Source organism: Nannospalax galili, unplaced genomic scaffold (genome assembly GCF_000622305.1).
Source record: "Nannospalax galili isolate Female #2095 unplaced genomic scaffold, S.galili_v1.0 scaffold390, whole genome shotgun sequence".
Classification (NCBI taxonomy): domain Eukaryota; kingdom Metazoa; phylum Chordata; class Mammalia; order Rodentia; family Spalacidae; genus Nannospalax; species Nannospalax galili.
The window spans coordinates 4,555,771-4,577,902 of record NW_008330777.1 but is presented as its reverse complement, the minus strand read 5'-3'; the positions used below and the strand labels follow the sequence as shown (position 1 = coordinate 4,577,902).

The window sequence follows — 22,132 nt, the reverse complement described above, 5'->3', positions numbered from 1 at the left end:
ATGGAGCAAAGTACTATAGGAAAAACTAGATGTGGTAGTATAGCTGTGTAGTCCCAGCACTAGAGATGTAGAGGCAGGAGAAACAGGAGTTCAAGGTTATCCTTGAAGGTTAGCATAGTAAATTCCTGGCCATCCTGGGCTGGAGGAAACCCCGTCTTTTTTTTTTTTTTTTTTTTTAAAGTGTAGGTGGGTGCGGCTGAGGCAGGATAGACGGCTAAGCAATTAAAAGCAGTGGTAGCAAACTCTTCCAGAGGCCACAAGTTCAGTTCCCAATACCCATGTCAGGCTGCTCACAAGCACCTGTAACTCCAGCTTCAATGATGCCTTTTTCGGGCCTCCGTGGACACACACACACACACACACACACACACACACACACACACAAATAGAAATCAAAACCAGCATGGAAGTAGAATGCTGTGATACTATTTTTGTAGGATAAAGGCAATCACAGTATACTTGTTTGGTTTCTAAAAGAATAACATTAATGTGAAAAAAGAGATGAAAAATATCATGGCCTTCATTCTTAGAGGGACTGGCTAATTAGAGTATGTTAATTCTTCTACAGTCACATCAAAAGTATATGGACACAGATGCCAATGAGTAGGATGTCTTTTTACTGCATTCATTATATCAGTGGCATCAGAAGGAAGGTCATTAGATATAGGTGAAAATGTGGCACAGGCCTTGGAGAGAAGAAACGGAATGAAATGATAGAAAAGGAGGGACTTTAAATGGATAAGTGACTGTGACATGATTAAAAATCTCTGAAGTTTCCAGGCATGCTGATGTACACCTTTAATTCCCGCACTTGGGGGTGGGGCAGAGGCAGCTGAGCTCTGTGAGATCAAGTCCAGGCTGATCTTCACAGCAAGTTCCAGGCCAGTCGTGGCTACAGGCAGACCCTGCCTCAAAAGAAAACTCTCTTTAGTAAACCTGAGTTCAAAGCGACATATATCAGTGTGGTCTTGAGTATTTATCCAGTTATATCTAGTAGAAACCAGAAGAATTCACACGGAGTTTTCTAGAAGGAAAATGGTGGACTTATCAAGGGATAGAGAAAAAAAGAGAAAGATTGAAACATTAAGGGCACAGAAAATGAAAGAGACAAAACGGAATATAAAACATAAACTTAGGAAGGAAGAACTTTATTGATCAGAATGAAAAAAAAACTGAAATTATGATGGGATTAGTGGACTACAGGTCACAGCACAGAGGAAGAATTGTTATATTCCAATTATCTGTTAAGAAAGTTCTTTGAGGGAGAGATGCCTCCAATGAAAACTATGGAGACACTGCACCTGTGGGTGATGATGAGGCCTATGCTGTAAACATTAGGATCATGTTGAGTAGAAGGCAAATTAATGGAAGAGGTCAAGAAAATAGCAGGAAGGACAATGAATTAATATTCTATAAGGATTTTGACATCCACCCAGAATTATGAACAGAGGCAGTGTTGAGAGAGGAGTAGTGATCCTGGAGTGAAATCTAAGAATCTTTCAGAACTAGCTTAGAAGACAGTAGTTAACACCTGAGAAGGATATTGTGTCCAGCACTTGATGTCATGAGTCATGAGGCAGCTTAACCTTTCTTATCTTTAGTGTTTATGGGTAAGACTACAGACTCACTGAAGTAGGTTTGAAGCAGAGTAATATTGCTCAGTATACACTCCAAAAACGTGTACATTTACAGATAAAAATAATGGGAGTATTATTTCTTTAAAAATTTGTTAGCAAGTATTTACAAAAGTAACATTAAAAGTATTTCTTTCTTTCTTCCTTCCTTCCTTCCTTCCTTCCTTTCTTTCTTTCTTCCTTCCTTCCTTCCTTCCTTCCTTTCTTTCTTTCTTTCTTTCTTTCTTTCTTTCTTTCTTTCTTTTTTTCTTTCCTTAGGACTTTTTGAGACAGGGTCTCCCTGTAGCCACAGCTGGCCTAGAACTTACTATGTAGACAAGGCTGGCCTCATTCTCACAGAGATCTGCCAACCACTGCCTTCTAAGTGCTGGGATTAAAGGGGTGCACCTCCACACCTGGCTTAAATCTTATTTTTAATTCATTCTTACTATACCATATATCAATGTGCCACCTGTCACTTACATGTGTTTATTCAACCAAATTACTGCCTTGACTGTCATGTAAAAAGGACAAGCATGTTTAAATTTTCTTTCTATAAAGGTAAATTTATTTTAAAAGAAGAGAAAACAGAAGTGCAGTGCTATGTAAGGAAAATGTCGAGGGCACTGTTTTCCATCATATTGCTTGAGATTGGGCATGGGTGGCCCCTCTGTCTCTGACTTCTCCCTCTAGTTTTTAATATTTGTATAAAACTCAGTTCCTCCATGAAGTTTATTACCTAGCATGCTGCCTTTGAATTAATATGTACCGTTTAGCTGGTTTTAAAGTTCTGTTATAATTAGAAGAAAAGTGTGAGTTTCATTGCACATGTCAGTTATCATCATCATCACTGACTCTAGATGGCACTTTTTATTGCAGCCTTTAAATTAGTTTCTAAGATTCCCCTCTGGATTACTAGCCAAGAAGTAAAGAATCTATTACAATTAAATGTTCACCACGAGGAAAGTAGCTTGCATTTAGTAAGTACTTCTGATGAGACAAACAATATGATCATGATCAGCTGCTTAAACACATAAATCCCCATGGCAATCTTCAAGAAAGGTATTATTGTCCTTCCTTTATAGATGAAGAAACAGAGAGTCTGTGGTCCTATAGATACAAAATGACAGAAAAGGAAGGTCCACCTCAGTTCTGAAGTCTTTATACAACACAGAGACTTAAACACAGTGCTCCTGTTTATAAACTCATTTGCTCGTCTATTACATCACAGGAATTACAAAACTGCATGCCAAAAAAGTAATTTCAGCTGGGTATGGTGGCACACACCCTTAATCCCAGCACTCAGAAGGCAGATGGGCAGGCAGATCTCTATGAATTTGAGGCGAGTCTGGACTGCATAACAAATTCCAGGCTAGCCAGACTATGTAGTGAGACGCTTTCTCAAAATAAATATGAATAAATAAATAAATGATATAGTAATCTAAACATTGCCAATAAAGCAATGTTTTGCTTTATTCTAATCAATTATTCACTGATAATTATTCAATTATATGAAGTAGATTTGAGTATGTAGATAATTTTAGACTCAGAGCAGGCACGCACACGGTGGTTGCTTTTGGTCAGGTTGTTTTATAGCAGCAACAGAAATTTAAGATATAATGGAGAAGGTAACGAACAGTGAGGCCAATCCTTTTCCTTGTAGTTTTATGATTTAACTGTTCTGAAGGACAGACTATGCGCACCTTCATTATTTATGTAGCTTTTCAATGGTTCTAGCATTAAGTTTAGTGAAGGTAAGAATTTTCATTAAATTTTGCTAACTTCAATTAATCTTTCATGGATGATGGTGATAAGCACAGGTGATGGAAACAGCACAGGGGCCTAGCCCAGAGCTCTATTCTCAGAATTCTTCTTTTCCCATTGCATACCTCTATGAACAAGTCTCTTAAATTTGCAAATTCTCAGCTTCACAATCTTAAATCAGTAATAATAGTTGTTGCAAACCTAAGTAGACATTTTGAAGCTAGTTATAAAATGAATAAGAAATAGGAAAATTTGAAGATATTAAAATACTATACAAATGCATAAGGCTTATGTTATGTTTGTATGACATGTATACATGTATGCATGTGTTTGTGTGTGTGTATGTGTGTGTGTGTGTGTGTTATAATATATATGCCTTCAGGTGTCCTTGCCTGAGTGAACTGCAGATCAGGACCATTACCAAAGAAGAGGAAAGACTGTAAAAGCCATGGTTGGTGGGTGGCCACAAGGAAACAGAGTTTCCCAGGTGGTTGAGAACTTGCTCATCTGAACTATAGCAATGGTGGAAGCATGCACAAGATCCAGGCAAACTTAAAACAGACAATAGCCCATCATATTACTGGGGAAATGTGTATGAAGTCCCAACCTTAGCTAAGGAACTATTGGCAAAAGATCATTGCTGGGTGAGGGATAGTTGGTATTTTTTAAGGAAGTGATGCTGGCTAGATAGGTTGACCAGGCTCCAGTGGATGGAATCATACCGAGGGACATTTGAGGACACAAACTTGACTTGATAGGCCTTAACTATATGACAGAATGTATGAAATCTGGTGGAGGGGCTATGAGGCAGGTGCAGATGGGGGAGAGCATCTACATATGATTAAGATGTATTGTATTGAAATGCACAAAAATTCAATCAAAATAAAAAATAGACATGTTCATCCTCATCCCATGACAATCCTCATCCCATGTATTTCCTCACACAAGATAGACATTCAAAAAATGATATAAAACAGAAGTTGGAAAATGGCAATGGCTTTGCATATATACAAAATACAGAGAGTCAAAGAGAAAAATGTCAAATAATTTTAACTTGGATGACTTAGAAAAATTTTCTTCTTTTCATTACATTTCAGTTTTTCAGGAACTCAAAATCCTTTAGTATTATAATCTATGAACGTGGGGACAAGTCTATTATTTCTAATGTTAGAACACACTTATGTCATAGATTCAAATTCTAATTATGGTGAAAGAGAATCTTAGCATCTAAGCTTGGCAGCAGAGATAATTTTGAGGGATTAGAGCTTTCCTCTATTCGATAAAAGAGTATATTTATTATGGACCCTACTGAAAAGTTTCTAAATGCATTGGTGTAGTTAGTGGCAGCTTATGAGACTGCAATCTCTCTACTTCCCCTCTCACATACAGCTGCCATCAATTTTTTACAGCCTCTTGCTAAGGAAGCTCAATTCTCCATTCTGGTCAAGGGCAGAGGAATGCAGGTGCTATCATATTAGTCTAATTATAGACCGTGGTCTGGCTTGAAGGAGTTGCTGCATGCCCCTGTTGCTCTTCTCCTTTCTCTTCTCCATGTGTCTGGTTCTCACCTTTCTATATCTTTATGAACACCAGTTACTTTACTACCTCCCTTTAAGCCTCCCCCTCCCCCCATTTGCTTCTAACCTCCAAAGGAATAGGAGCCAAGAGCTCCCTTACATCTGGACTCTGTCATTTGTTCTTGGAAATGTTTCATCAACTTTCAATTGAAAGTGCCACATAAGAAAACTCATATAACAGGAGAAAATTGAAGTGTCAGGCTTTTGTTTGTTTGTTTCCAAGGTAAAGACAAGCTGAATTTGGAGTTAGAGACGTGAAGGCAACTACAGTGTCATCACTGTGTCTTTTCTCCTTATTCCTGGCATCTGCAGCAAAGGAGGATTTCCTGAAAAGAACCAACAATGCAATATACTGCTCATACTATGCTGGAAACCTGCCTCCACATGAAGTATGCTCATCTGGACCTGCTCACCATACAACTCAGTCATGCTATGCACATCACTACACATATCATAGTAACTTTCTTGTAGGATTTATTATACTACAACATCACTTTGTTATAGCAGAATATTTACCTTTAGGCTTTCTTGTTTATTGCTTAAACCATCTTATCACTTGCTCATGGTTGCCTAATGACAACTATAATATTTAGGGAGAACACTGGAAGTTCATAAATATTACTTTGCTTATGTCATCTGTATGGTTGAATTAGGCTTACTACACCTGTCTGGATTCCTAAGATCATATTCCTATCCTGTTTTGTCAGTTACCTCATATCTGATATAATATTACAGAATAGGAGATGTTAATTTGGACCTACTTATTGGTAAGTTAAAAATGGCATGACCAGTTAGCTTTGTCCTACTACATCATAAAACATTTTTATCAATAGAGCAATAGTTAAATTTAAGCATCTAAATGCATAGACATCATTACATAGCACTTCAACATGCTGCAGAGTTTAACTTACAATGAAAATTGCTAGGCATAAAATTCAAGCATAGTATTTAGAGGAAAATTTAAATTTCTTAAGGAATCAACAATTTGATGTGAATAAAATAATATAATAGTATATTCATATGTCATTTTAAATAGAGATCCAAAGATCTAGTAATAAGGTAGAATGGGAGAGTTCACATGTCCACTATTTACTCCTTAGAAAATAGGACAATATATGATTTTAGAAACAATAAACACAACACAGATGTGTTTGATGTCAAGAAAAGAAGGACCTCACTAAACTGAAGGAAGCAGCAGGCCAGTGACAAGGAAAATATCTGTGCATAGAAAACTGGAGCATGTGGACAGCAGAGGAAATCCTCAAGTATCTGCACGCTCCCAAGGTTAATCTTACTCTAACTGAAGCCAGTAGGTGAAAACAGCAAGGGTCATATCTTGAAATTTTATATTAGCATATCTTAGACATAAAATAATCTACCCTGGGAGAAAATGAATGAATTGATACCAGTAAACGCTGACATTTAATTTTCAAGGATATTTTAGAAAAAGTTCCAAGGTGAATATCACTTTTAATGACCAGATAGGTATTTTGAATTTTAAAATATATACTTCCGTAAGTATGTCAACCCAACAGAGGTCTTGAATGCATGTAAATTTTCTGGTTACCCAGAATAGTGAGGACTATTGTCAGAAAAAAATGAATCATGGTGGAAAAAGATAAAATCCAATGTGACTTTATTCAATTTTCAGTCTCACTCATGAAGAATTTAGTATCTATGACAGAAAGGAGACTGCTATGAATACGTCACTTTGCTCTTCAGGCTGATTCATTTATAGTCACTGAAGGACACATTTTACAAGTAGTTGAGGACAGAAATAACGAGACATCATGACCCACTGAAGGACGAAAATCTAAAAGGGAATGCTGATTAAGTTTTTATATTGTGTGAATGTGTCCATTTCATTGAGAGAGACTGGCAAACTTTGTGGTCAGAGAATACATTAGCAAAGCATATGAACTAATGGAAAAATCAGGGATAGTAACATGATATAGGTCACCACAGACTAGTAAAATAATTGTTGCTAATGAAATCTACTAAGAGCCTCCTTATTTCTTCCGTATACTGAATATACATTGTGTTACTGGAAAGTAAATAGCATATTAAAATTCATAGCATTATAATGGGTTTGTTGTTTTAACTATCTGGAAGAGAAATACAATTTCAGTATTCATGCTTCATCAAAATATAAGCTATATAAAAGTAGTAACTTACAGAAACATAGCTGGCATTAATGTAATCTGATCCTGGGATGCTTGCATCTGCCATCAGCTTCACCCTGTTATTGTTATCTGAGAAGAAAATGTAAGGAATCGATGATAATTGAATTTTTAAATTACCATGACCTTTGTATTATAAAAGTAATGTAAAAGTTCATGATCCAATATTCCCCATTCACATGTGGGTATACAAATTTAAAAATTCCTTCTTATCCTATCTTCCTACTCTCTAGAGATAACTGTTAATAAATCATACATATTTCGGAAATTTTTGTATATATTATCACAAAATTAACTACAAATGTGATATGCACTCTGTTCTACAAATTCTTTTAATTTACCTAATTTTTCATGCAAGCATAAATATATCTAGTTTGTTATCTTAAAAAGACTTAGTTTTTTTGATATGACATACTTATTTAATTTGATGATTTAAATTGATTTCACTTGTCATTATAAAGTGCTGAAGAGCATATTTGAACTAATCACACAAATCACATGTGTGCCTTTCCAATCTTGAAAGATACTATCAAATTATTCTCAAAATGAAATCAGGTAGATTTCAATGATAATGTTTATCACCTCTACTAATTAACATGAAGTAAATTATTATGCTTCCTCCTTAAATATGTCATTTTTTAATTTGTTGATTTTGTGTGTGTATATCATACAGGACGTCCCAAAAAATCTTATTCATCTGTATACCACTTCTCAAATGGCACCCTCCCATAGCACACCCCCCCCAGCCCCGCTGGAGCCCATATACTCTGTCATCCCTGTTACTGTCCACTGTGCTGTCAGCACCCCCAGCCATTCCCAGTGCTTGTCCATCTGAATCTAGTCAGCCTATCTAGAGATCCTTGTTTTAGGAAGATCAGCTGTTCCTCATCTAGAAATTCTGGGGCAGTCTGCCAGCATTTCTCTTCCTATTTTTACTATCACAAAATATAAACATTTGAATTTATATCCTTTTGGTAGATACAAATTGATGTATCATAGTATTTATTTATTTTCACTAAATATAAGTGAAATTTGATTTTTTTGTTTATTGGTTGTTCTATTAACAGTCCTTTCATATTTCCTCCTTTAAACATTTTATGCTGAGTCTATCAGCAGCTTTTTGACACATATATTAAATTTTCCTTAAGTTACCATTTGCCTTTGACTATTCTCCCTTACTGTGCTATAATCAAAAGTCTCCTTTTTATTATGGTTCATGGGTATTCCTTAGTAATCAGGTTTTCATACTAAAAATTCTTAATTTTGTAAATTCTTTCCACTTCTGCTGAAACTCAAATGCATTTTCTGGTTTACTTTTTAAGTATTTCAGTCTTTCATTAATGAGATTTATTTTTTCAGGAATCAGGTATAGGCATATCTTTAATATTTATTGTTATTTGGGTCAATAAACCATTTCATTAAAAATTCCATTGTTCTTTCTCTGATTCAAAATATCACTTTTATCACACATTTTTTTCTACTCATTTAGGGCTAACTTAAAACCATAATTCCTTCTCAGTAACTTAACTGTTTATTCTTTCTTTAATACAAAATTTCTAATTATTATTCCTGAGAATATTTTAAGAAAGTTTTTAAGCAAGTAGATATTCTGTACACATTTTCTTCAGCGTGTCAGAAACTATGCTTTCTTGGGAATTTTTACTAAGTTGATATGTGATGTCTAGTGATAACTTTAGACATGGAAATGACAAAATTGCTAACTTATTTGGAAAGTTTTGGGGTAGGGTTGCGACGCTGAATGGTAGAGCATATGCTTCGCCCATGCAAGGTCCTACGTTCTCAGAACTATGAACAGAAAAAAAAAGAAAAAAGAAAAAAGAAAAAAAGCTTTGTTTTCATGGAAAGGAAGAGGATTGTTTAAATTCTTACATAGTGTCTTTAGTGTTCTCTCAAATATACCATGCAGTTATACTATTTATTTTGTGTAACTGTCTCAGAAAAACTTGTATGAAAGATTAGAGGAAGTACTCAGCACTGTTCTCATGTTCTTTAATTTTAAGCATGTATGAAGATCAAATTTTTAACATGTTTTAGCTGTATTGTCAGAAATTATGACTGCCTAATAAATGTGTTTAAATTTAGAGATAGGGAATAGTTAAACAAATTTCTTCAAATTATTTGTATTTCAGAACATTGGCTTTTGTGTGACCTGATGACATTGTAGCTAGTCTTGTAATTCAGGAAGGGAAGCCAGTGGGCTTCCACTCACTAGATATGCATGTTTATAAATAGCTGAGCCAACAAGAAGCTAAACTTTTTCTGGTGGTTTTAGATATTAAGGTCATAGTGTCCTGTCAGAGATTTGAAATTAATTCTGCAAGTATTTGATGCTAATTCTGACATCCGAAAGCCTTGTAAGCAAATATCTCCCCAAATGCACTGATACTCAAAGTTCCCCTTCCAACATTACTTGGGGAAACAGAGCACTGCTCAAAGCTGCTCAAGCAAAAATTCAGATTCTACATAAATATATTCATTTGTTTTGGTGAAAGACATGTTTCTACAGTTCTATGGGTCCCTTCTAATCAAAAGCAAAACATACTTAGTCAAAAAATCTTGTTTGCTGTCCTAGTGTCTGTGTGTCTCTTCCTGTCTTTGTGTGTGAAACTATGGTGTCCTGCCTGCAGAGGTGGATATGACGTTACAGATTGATAACTAGCCCAGAATAAGGAATGGGGTTTGCAAGGCCTCACGGTCTATGTCTTATTTACCCAGAAAGTTAGTAGCATTTAAAGGGAAGTGATCTATTGATTACTATAAGAGCTAACATTTATTAAATGCTTCCTCTGTTTCAGAATTGCCCAAAGTGATTTATGTGACTGTTTCACTTAAAAATTCAATAACCTTATGAGGGACAGGCCAGTGAATAATGTGTCCATAATTAGAAAGACAGACAACAGAAAATCAGAGCTGCACCCCCGGGAAGTCTATTTATTGTCTTAACCATAGAATGGAGGGTTGAAATAGCTATCCCCCTCATTCATTTTTGTTGTTTTGAGGTTGTTCATTTAGTTCCATAAATCTTTTTCGTTCCCTTCCCATACTGTAAATAATTAGGTAGAACTGGCCATCTTTTCTTAAAGCCAAATTGGAAGGTAAATAAAACACCAAGAGCTTATTAACAATAGATTGAAAGGTCACAACAAAAATGTCTTTTTAAAGCCTCAAAGTTTATATATTTTAAGTTAGAAACTTCTTAGAAATAAGCCAAACTTAGCTGACTTACTTTATATATGTTGATATACTGCAAATTAGTCCACTCATATATGCAACTCTAAGTAAATTATAATGATTTTACAGTTCCTGCAGATTGCATGGTACTATAACCTCTTACATTACAATTTCTTAAGTTTGCTTCCCTTCATGGGTAAGTTCTTTACTTTTAGACTATTAAAATATTTTCTGATTCTCCCTATCTCAATCATTTCTGTTATTACATCCTTAGTCCACATTTCTTTAGATAGAAGATATACAGAAGTTTTCTTTCTTTCCTTTTTCTTTCTTTCTTTTTCTTCCTTCCTTCCTTCTTTCTTTCTTTTCTTTCTTTATCTTTGATCTTTCTTTATAGCACTGGTTTTTTGTGTATGTTGGTAAATCCTATTAGTTATATCCCCAGTCTTTTGTGATTTTTTTTAATCTGAGCAGGATCTCACTAAATTGCTCAGGTTGGCCTTTAGTTCCCTGTATAGCTCAAGTTGCCCTTGAACTTGCAATCTTCCTACCTTAGTCTCCCAACTACCTAACATTACAGGGCTGCACCGCCGAGCCTGGATCCTAATATAATTTTGAAATAAAGTATCAGAATATCAAGAATTTGATTCTTAATATAAAATGTACTGAACCAGAATTTTAGAAAGAACATGCATTCAAAGAATATAATAGCTAACATATTAGTAACACAGGAGTGTTGCATTTTCCTCTAGAAGCCATCTCTAATTCTTAAAACAATATTGTTTCTTTTCCTATGGGTTGAAAAATGAATCTGTCCTATTGCAAGTCATGTCTCTGCCTCTTTGCAAGACCAATTTTAGTAAGCACACATTTACTATGATTTTCAACTAGTATTTTGCAATGCCTTTTTATGTGCTATAAAACTACTATTCTCAAGGGAAATTAATACATAAAGGTAAGTGTGAATTATCTTTCCTTTTGAGACAAGGTTTGTAGTAAGGCATTGAACAGGGTCCTTATTTGGGTTAAATTACAAAGCTAAGAAACCAGTAGATCCACAGTTTCTTGGACTGCGTAAGTGAACCTTGTGTGAACAAGCTGGAAACCACATAGCTTAATAATTCTGCACAAAACAAATGTGATGCAACTTGAAATATATTGCTATAATTCAATTGGTGTATAAGAAAACATTAAAGAAGTACAAAATAAGATGATGGCTTTTAAAACATTTCATAAACTAGAAATAATAAGTGCACGTACATGGTTTTATGTTTGGAAAGCGATTTTTTGCTCTGTTCCAAGGGAGATCAGCATCAGTTGAAGAAAGATCCTGAAGAAATTTTGGTAATTCCTGTGAAACAAAGTCATTGAGAAGTTTAAACTTGCCAGAAATTCTGAACAGTAAATTTCAATTCCGTGTTCTAAAATTTATTTATTTATTATGTGTGTGTGCATGCAGGTGTGTACATTAGTGTACGTGTGTGTGGAAGCCAGAGGACACCTCAGGTGCCATTCCCCAGGTGTTATGGCCAACTTTACATTTTAGAGAAGGGTCTCTCATTGGCTTGAAGCTTGCCAAGTAAGCTGTGATAACTGTGATAACTGGCTAGTGAGCCTCAGGTCCTGCCTTTACCGCCCCAGTGCCGGGATTCCAAACATGTGCCACTGTGCCCAGCTTCTTACACAGTTTTGAGACAGTTCATGTCCTCAGGCTTGCAAGGCCAGCACTTCACCCACTTAACTATCTCCCCAGCCCTATTTCCACTTGTTTTTCATTTATTTTTAATTTTTATGCTTTCTACTGGGGGTTGAATCCAAGGCTTCATGTTGCTAAGCAATCCCTCTACCAATTAGTTAAAACTCACGGGTCCCATTTTAAATTTTAATTAAAAACACACATCATAACTGTGGCAACAAGGTCAAATGAACAGTAATCATTTTCCCTAAATGTCACCATTAATATTACAAATGATTTTCATCAGCCAGGCTATTTCTCTCTGGAGATAATTTCTTTGCACTCCAGAAAGCACTGAGGTACAGCAATCATGTTAGAAAGACTGTGCCACATGCTGCCCATGACTTTATTGGGGAGGGGGAAGACACAACTGCCCTTTAATATGTGAATGCCTCTTCAGTAGGAAGAAGGGAATTCAATGATTTATTTTTTGTTTATTCTCCTCAGGCAGTGTGATTTCATGCCTGTTAATTGGTGGAGCACTGGTCATTTTGAGAAGATGCCAAAGGTCAATTCTGCACTCCGTTGAGCTTGTTAAACTGATAGTGCAATAAAAAGGTGAGATTTAGAATGATCAGACACAGACGAAGGGTCAGCAAGATCTACTGTCGACATTGGAGAAAAATGCTGCAACCTGTCTACCTTGATCTTTGTAATACAAGCATCTTTAAGGAAGTTGGTACAGGAAAATGTATTTATTATTTTGTTGAACTGATGATCAACACTCATGAAGTTTCAAATTCCAAATTCTGCATCAATATTAAGATGTATTTTTCCAATTTTCAACATCATTATAAGTTATTCATTTTAGTTCAATAATTCTTCATTCTTTTCTCAGAAAGAGTTGTTTGCCTGTGGGTGTACATTACTGGAGAAGGAGGGCGTAAGCATCAAAACTCAGGGAAATGATAAATTCCCTGTGCCAAGGTTTTCAGAGTACAGAAAGGAAAAGGAGGGAGAAAGGTTGGTTGGAAATTGACTTGAAAAATGATGCATTTTACAATTAGTTTCCATTTATAGTTTTGCAATGATTGCTTTGATAGCCAATACTCAGTTACCAGACTGACTGAATAGCATGATTAGATGGAGAACCTATGTACTTGTCAGGGCACACAGAACTGCACTGATCTATCCTGGGTAGCCCTTTCTCCTCTTGTTGAGCATCTTTTCAATGGAAGCACGCATGAATAGGTTCTTCCTTGACCTCCTATGTTTTTGCATTCATTTCTCTCTCTGGAATGGTTCTTTGCCTTCTCACTGAATTTGGCTCATGGTATAGTGCATCTCAAACGTCACCATTTTCACAAGTCTTTTGTGACTAGCATTCAGCATCAATCTTCATGTCTCTCTGTGCATCTTAGTTATGATACATCTGTAAATTTTACAGTATGTCTCACCCCTACAGTCCTTACCATGACCTGGGCTTATTTGTGGTAGGAATCATCATTGTAATAATTAATATTTGTTCCAGGCACTGCTCACAGAGATAAATGTATATTTAATAATTTTACAATTTACAGTTTAGTGAGATAGGTAGTATCTTTTTACAAATGAAGACATTGAGGCACAGTGAGATTAGGTAATTTCTTCAAAGTCACTTAGCCTGTAAATACTGAACTGATAAATACCAGTGTTCAAATACATTGCCTGTCCTAGAGCAGAAGTTTATGAAACTGTAAAGAATAAGTAAGTAGAACACAAGCCTAAAAGATTAGTCAAATTCATGTATCCAATATGTATGTTTATTACAACATAATAATTTTGATTTAAAATACTTAAGGAAGCATTAGGATAAGAGATAAATTGAAAATATGGTCTCAGAAAAAAAGTTAAGCTAGAAACTTTCTCAATACATAAAAACGTATTTGCTAACAAAACTTGTCATCTACTTGGACATGCATAATTTAATTATATTTGCTTCTATTATAGTAAAGTTATACTTTTGCTTCTGAAAAATTGAAAGTTCTTTCTGTATAATTTTATGGTTCCCTTGACTTTACTTAATATTATTTAAGACGCATAACCAAAAAGCAGCAGGAAATACCATTAATCTTCTCACATTTTTGTTACTATTCCCTGAGAAACTGAAATTTTATAATCCTGAAATTTGTAAACCAATTGTTTGATTCTTTGTTTCAGAAGTTCATACACTAAGCAATTCATGAAAAAAAGATAGAAATAGACTTTGTTTACAATAATGAATCTATTCCACTTTCACAATATAAAATAATCACATAAGTCAGGAAAGGTGCTTAAGAGTCTCAAAATAGATCACAATCTAGTATCATCTTTAGCTTCTAAATAATTTCAATTTTATTGATATACTATTCTCAAAAATAAAATATAAGATGTATGATTCAATGAAAGTTTAAAAATAAAATTATTTCCAACTTTTAAATAGTTCAAACAAGATCTTCCAGTTACATATTTCCATAATGTGATAAGGCATTTTTATTTCATACTAACTTGGAAACAGACCTTATTAAATTGTAGGTATTATTCATTTGTGTTGGGGTAGTTTTAGAAATGGTGCTATTTTTTCCCAAGTTCTGGAAGCACCCAGTTCTGTCCCCCATCCTTCTGCATCATGAATACACACTAAACGAGTCTCATCATCTTTGCAGTATCACTTATTCAGTATATTTATATTTAATAAAAAAATCTAGTGTCTCAGTCTAACATAATTCAGACAAAAATATAAGCTAAATAATGAATCACTCTTGAATTGCATCTCTTTCTGGATGAAAGAGCGGGTGTCCAGGGCCAGGCTGCCATTGCAGGGAGGTCTGAAGAAGAGCACCTTCTCCAGACACAGTAGGTGACTAATCTGATCAGGTTGCACCAAAGGCCACCCAGGGTAACATTACTATCTAAACAATCAACCTGGTAATTGGGTATTGATTATCAAGGCCAGAATCCTTCATGGCCTCACATGCTTAAAATGAACATGAAATGTGACACATGAAACTACTGGAGGTCTTGCAATGTTGTGACAACTGCTGGTAACATACCGAAAATTCCTCTTGAAACTTTAGGTTGTTGTTTGTACAAAGCTCTTCAACGTGTTGCAGGAAAGATTTCTTGCTTATTGGCCTCCAAGTAAAGAAAGGCATAAAATGGAATCATGTTAGATTGTATTCTTGCACTTTAAGGTCGGGCACTCACTGCACTGTGAACATTTAAAGAACAAGGGACAATCCAAAAAGCTCAGTCACACTACTTTAATGTCACTCTGTCCTGTTTACAAAGCCAGCTTTCCCTCTTAAAGTTTACTTTCTTTGCATTTATTGTACAAAATTCTTTCAATTTTCCAAGTGATTTTAAATGGAAGATTTGGTATTTTAATGAATAAAAGTTTTCAAGTAAATGTGCGGGCATGAAGTTATCATTGAACCCTAATGCATATAATACCTTTGTCATACAGAAAAAATTTACACATTACAAGGTTTTAGAAGATATAAAATATTGCAGTGACCTCATTCTTATAATGATATGGCTTTTAAGTCCCAAGTAGTTTAAATATCCCCGTCTTGCTTCCCAAGCTAAAATACAGACATGCAGATTTCACCCCAGAGAGGGAGAAAGCATTTCTCCAGTTACCGTGCAATTAGTCATGCTTTTATGATTTATATCCAGCTTAGAGGGTTTTTCCAACAAACATACAAAAAGGGAACCACACATTAAGATTCACTGAGTTGGTGAATCTAAAGTTGATATTCAACAGGATGGAAAAAAATTTCACAAACTTACTTGATAGATTTTCTATAACTAAGTAACCTGCAACAGAGATTATGTTAAATGCATTGTAAGTTGTAGCAGACAGAGCATTATGACCAGTTCTACATTAAAATCAGAAAATTATAGTAAATCAATAATTTGATTTAAATTGAAATAATATAGAAACACATAGTCATTATTTCAAAACTATTTCAGTTTTAAAAATTATATCAATTGCCAGGTGCCAAATAATAATAGTTTTTCTTCCCAGTTATAAAGGTGGCATTAAAATGTTGTTAGGCATTTAGGACACTGCATTAAAAGCAGGTCATTTTAATACACTGTGTAGAATAAAAGAGTTAATATGGATTTATGAAATATTTTTCTTATAGACTATAGAATCTGGGAAACTGAATCTGTACAAAATGACAAGTCAGGTCTCACGATGGAGTTTTGATTAATATACAGGTATCACAAATCATAATCATTTCAACTACTCTACATGTATTTTTGTGACAGAGTATTGACAAAGTTATACTTTAAAACATGAAATGTTTGTGTACAACATACAAACTTGGAGATCAGCTACCTGCTATTAAAAGGTCATGCACAACAAATTAGCACTGCAAAAGTCACAAAGGCACAAAATATGAAAAGAAGCAGCGAAGAATAGCATCTTCTCAAAGTTCTTCATTTTCAGTAATATTACAGATGATTTTTATCACAACTTTTAAGCAAAATGTATTTATTAGAATATGCATTTTGATGTCTTGGATGCTTTAAAAATAATTGAATTTGAAAACAAGACATAATGAATTATGTAAAAATGATCAAAAAGAGATGTGTCCAATGACAAAGGCATAAACCCAAAGAATATATTTCATGAGACAAGAAGAATTATTGAAATGCATAGGGATGAAGTGGCAGGTATTATCAAGCTGAATGCTAGAATTCCAACTCAGTGAGGGTGAATATCTTTAAGTAGAAGATATTCCCCCAGTTTCTCAGGGTATAAGCAGGTGAAGTATCTCATTACCAAATATGACAATGACAAGGTAGAAAAGGCAAACCAGTCTTACTGGATAAACTGAAAAGATTCCCACAATATACCATAGTCACCTTACAAAGAGAATCCCTGATTGTAACTGTAGATATAGAGATAGCTAAGTGGACTTTAAATCAGAAAAATCCTTGGTGTGGGAAGAAGAGAGAGAATGTCTGAAAATTTGAGGTTCTGGAAATAACAGCCATTGTAACATTTGGAATAGAGACTAAACAGCAGTCAGTTCCTGTTGGAAATAATTAGCCTTCAGCAAAATCCAGCAAGGAAAACATAATTATGAGCATGGCTCATACTACCTATGTCATTAGATGACTGGGCCAACATTCCTATGCTGTCCTGTTCTTTAAAAAGAGCAAAAGAAAACCATGTGAGGCTAGAAAAAATCCTGATTACCTGAACTTACAGGAATATCTGGCATCCTTGAATTAGCGAAATCTACTTTCCTGATACTACATGGAAATGGACATTCTTGATCTTCGTCAAGATGACATTTATAAAAGGGAAGCTGTGCTGGTAAAATTCAAACAGCACTATGTCCGATTTAGTGATAGGCCTATGGTTTACCTACTGATGAACTATTGGATTCTTTTTCCAGAATGTCTAGGATTATTAAGGCTTTATTAGAGGAACATTTTGTTCAGATGATTGGGATAGAAAAAGGATGCTACTTTTGAGAAGCCATGAATAAGACACTCAGATAAGCCATTCACATGTTTATGAAATCTCCAAGAGACACTGAAAATGAATAATCACATAGGAGTATAAATGAGCAATAATTAGCTAAAGCGTGATATTGTTAACAGCCTTGTTCTTTCTATAATGAGCTATATTCTTCATTTACAAATTATAAGTAAATAGAACTATTTTTTCCAAGACTATTATGTCTCAGTGAAAGCTGTTGAAATTTGCTTTAATATTCCTCTCCTTGCTTTATTTTAGATGAAACATTCCTTTGTTAATTCTAATTTTAAGCAGTCAACACATAGTTAACCAGTTAATTATGACATTGGCTAGATATTTGTGAATTCTTGCCTCTTTATAAAATATGATGGTCTTAGTGACTTAAAATATTGCTCCAATAAATATCAGCTACATTATCTTGAGTAAGTTACTTAATCTTTCTGTGCCTCAGTTTCCTCACTTTAAACTGGAGGAAATATATGAAATCAAGCTAGGATATATAAAGGTGCTGGCTAAGTCCTTGGTTTGAGAAAACTGTATTCTAATGGCTACTTTCAGTTTATTCTGTGTAACCTAAGCTGCCCCTACAACACTACCCTGCAATTGACAGTGACGTAATCAAGAAAAATTTTTTTCTTTTTCTGTGTATATCTTTTATTGAGTTTTTGTGGCTTTCATACACTACATTTTAGTCATATTTAGATACTTTCTCTTATCTTCACCCCTCCATAGTCCACTCACAGGTTTTCATGTATTGTGTCACATATGTTAAGGCATATCAAGTCAAGTTTGTGTGCCCAGATGTCTCTCAGTGTGAATTCATTCACTGGAGCCTGTTCAGCCTACTTAGCATCATTCCATTAAAAATGACTAACTCTCCCTCATCCAGCAGTGCTCAGTCATCAACAGTTCCTCAGTTAGGTTGGGGCCTCCTTGCCCATTTCCTCAGTGCTATGCTGGATTTTTGTCTGATGAAGTTTGTGTGGGTTAGAGAAAGGATGTTTGTTATTTTGTCTCCCAAAACAATATTCTCTTACTTTTACTCAAACTTTGGTAAACTAGTTGTACTGAACTAAACAAGTGTCCACTGTGTTCTTCTCAATCAGGTTCCCACATAAAGAGTGATCATGAGCTTCTAGGCTTCAAGTCCCATACTGTTAGATCTCAGTTCAAATTCCTAAACACCTTTTGAAGATAATGACTATAACAATCCAGTTCTTATATAATTGTGGAATATATTCCTAGCAATAACAACAGCTCACACTTCCTTCCTCCACTCCATATTTTCTTGGTCTCCCTCATCTCAACTCCTGGTATTTTCTCCATGAGCCAATTCCATGTATTTCTTAATATGTTATTCAAATGCTAACTTCCAGTAGACCTCACTTTATTGTACAGAAAAGAAAAAAAAATGTTTCCCTCTGTACAATCAATATCTCAGGACAAACACCATCTATCATGTGTTATAACTATTTTAGTTCATGTGCTAAGTGTGCATAATCCAGCTCAGGCAGGATTAGCACTCAGCTTATTTCATATCCATTCCAATTTTATCCATAGCAATATAAATCTATCAACTATAAAACTATGAGAGACTTCAGATATACTGAAAGCAAGTTATAAGTACTCTAGTGATTGTGAAATAATACTGGAATTGATGGATTTCCCCACTACACTATTTAAAAAAATCTGTATTCTCAGGAGGTCACAAACTAACACTCGAAAATAGGTTGGTCATCAGGGTCACCAATCAGTTCTAAATAAAATCTCTGTAAGACCTCCTAACATTAAAAGTTCACAACTGTTAGACACTGTTAGAAAGTTAGAAATGGGAGTAACAAAATCACATTTGCCATCTCACATGAAAAAGCAACAACAGGCACTGCGTGGTTATGGTGCTACCTTCCTGTAATAACAGCATTCAGTACGCAAAATCTGGAAATTCGCCAGTTTGAGGGCAGCCTGAGCTACATACATAGTGATACATTGTACCTTCCCACACCCCCCAAAATAAAAGTGGTAAACTTGGATTTGGATTATTTTTTTCACAGCACCCAATAGCTTTAAATAACCTTTTTGTCTTTATGTAAATAAGAAACAAGGCTTTTAGAAATCTAATTTTTATTTATCTTTTAGTCTAGGTATATTCCACACCTATGTGTAAGTTGAAATTGTGAAATCCTTACCTAGACAACTCAAATTAAGAAGATATTTCAGCATGTTTCCTGACTTGGAAATTTGATTTCTCCCTGTCATGGTTTATAGTACGTAGCAATGCTCTGATTCTCAGCTTCATGTTGGATGACTAGATTTCACTCACGGGTGCTGTTTGGGTATTTTATCCCCTATGTGCTGGTTGCAGTCTAAAATTTATTTTTCTTCAAGGTTTCAAACTTTTATTTCCTAGTGGAAGAAAATATTAATTTGGAATATTTATGGTTAGGAAAGAAGGTTCCATATACTATAAGACAATGTACTGACTTATCACTGATGGGGTAATGAAAGTCTTTGTAGGGAAGACCTGTTGGATGAGCTGTAAAATCCACACTGAGATTGTGCATAAAATAGCACAACATTATTTCAGAAGAAGTTTTGCTTTCAAATAAAATTATCTGAGGCGACAGTCACACTCAAATAGAAAAAAAATAATTCACATTTTGAAAATTTTAAACTAAACACTGTTGAATGAAATTCAGCTTTAGTTTGGAACAGTACCGCATTTTCTTCTGACAGTGAAGGTTATTGTCGAGTTATACTCAGTTTATTAGTGAATAAATAAATTCTGGAATTGGCTAGATTTCAGTAAGATAACTTACAATTTTCCAACATAAAGGGCTAAACATTTTTTATTGCATCAACCTTTTTATTATCTAAAACTTAGATGTCTTAAATCTGATGTCTTCTTATTGAAAGGGTATTATTTCACATCTGGACTCATTTCTTTAAAGTCTATCAAAAACTTAAATTCCACTCAGATTACTTTCACTGGATCCAGAGAGGAACCATTTATTTATGTTGGCAGTGCTGATTGAAGACCATATCGTCAGGGACTCAGCTTTCCCTCAAGGTCAATTAGTTGAAATCTACAGGGAATTGACATATAGTCTAATAGAGAACTGTAGATGAGGTCCATAGATGAGAGGCTTAGATCTGTACTACCAGTGGCACAGGACATGTTCAGAAACTTAATTTTCTACTTAAATAGCTGTCAGGTTAAAAATAAAAGAATATATAATTTATTGCCTTGATCTAAAATATATGCTGTATACCGCAGCATGTCTTAGCCATCCAAATAACAACTCTGTAAGAATCTCTCTGGTAAAATGTATTGTTTTTCTAAGTTTTATATTGGTGCTATCTTTTAGTCTATGTATTTCACAGTCACTAATTACCCAGGCACTTCATATGCACTTCTATGATGATATTCTATTACTTATCCAAAGCATCATCTATAATGCTTTCAGGAAATTAATTCCTTTCTATCCTAATCTCTATTGGTGCAGTAGTGGCACTTTTATATTGAGTGTAATCAACAACTGCCCAATTGGACTTAAGACCCCACCCAGTGGGAGGGAACTCATGCATCATACTGTAAACATAGTCAAGTGCACATGGCTGGAGATGTCATAGACACTTATATTTACAGACAAATGTACCTCTGACCTCTCTTCAAAGAAGCTTCTTTTCTTCAATAGATGGAGACTATTAAGAAATTCCACAACTGATCAAATGCAGAGAATAAGTATCTGTGAAGTGCCCATCCCTAAGTGACAGATCTACAATGCCAGCTCTATAACTAAGGGTCAGAGAACATCATGGAAGAGGGGCAAAATAATGTAAGAACTAGAAGAATAAAACACATGCTACTACTTAAGGCATTCTAGACATGACAGAGAAATTACACCAATGAAGCTCCATAATATGGTAGTCTAACAAGATCTGCATGTAATGACAAAGCAAGCTGACATACTAAGGTAGATGGGGGGAATACCACAGGGTCCCAGCTCAAGATGAAGAACTACAGGAAATCAATGGATGCTGAGGCTGGGAGAATCAGTTTTCTCCAGGAACTAGTTCCCTGAGAGGTCATCTCATCCCATGTGGCCAGCCCTAAATACTCCCACACACATGCTCAGCACCACTAAATGGATTCAGTACATTATATGATATATAACAATAATAATGAATGAAGCGGAAAAGAAATTGAGAAGGAGTGGGGAGACAAGAAGGAGTTGGAGGGGAACTGTGAGAGATGGAAATAATGCAGACTACACTCATGTATGATAAACAGTGATCCTTCAATTTCTTTTCCATTCCTTTGCCAAAACACCAATAGTTGCTCTGTTGTCCTCAACATAAGTTAAAATATTTTAACCAATAGCTTTTAACATTGACTCTAAATGTCATTTCACAAAGAAATACACAATGTAAATCACTGAGAAGCCAGTGTTCAGTCAAGATGAACGAATTTTTGATGAGATAGGAATGCAACAGTCTTAGTGATGCCAACCAGCTGAGGTGAGATTCCTGGTGTAGAATCATCAAATGTTCTTTATTACAAAGCTCTCCAAATGAGAACATTTAAACAAATTCTTTTTATATTTATTTAC

The 22,132-nt window shown here is 35.0% G+C and overlaps 1 protein-coding gene across 1 annotated transcript in view; it reads right to left on the bottom strand.

Annotated features, from left to right (window-relative positions):
* Ptprq (protein tyrosine phosphatase receptor type Q) overlaps window positions 1–22,132 on the bottom strand; it is a 227,017-nt gene that overhangs the window by 13,598 nt on the left and 191,287 nt on the right. The window contains exons 36-39 of the mRNA XM_008852127.2: window positions 15,812–15,838; window positions 15,073–15,154; window positions 11,587–11,677; window positions 7,130–7,206 (exon numbers count right to left, since the gene is read on the bottom strand). Of these exons, the coding sequence (XP_008850349.1) occupies window positions 7,130–7,206; window positions 11,587–11,677; window positions 15,073–15,154; window positions 15,812–15,838 (277 nt within the window). The remainder of the gene's footprint in view (window positions 1–7,129; window positions 7,207–11,586; window positions 11,678–15,072; window positions 15,155–15,811; window positions 15,839–22,132) is intronic.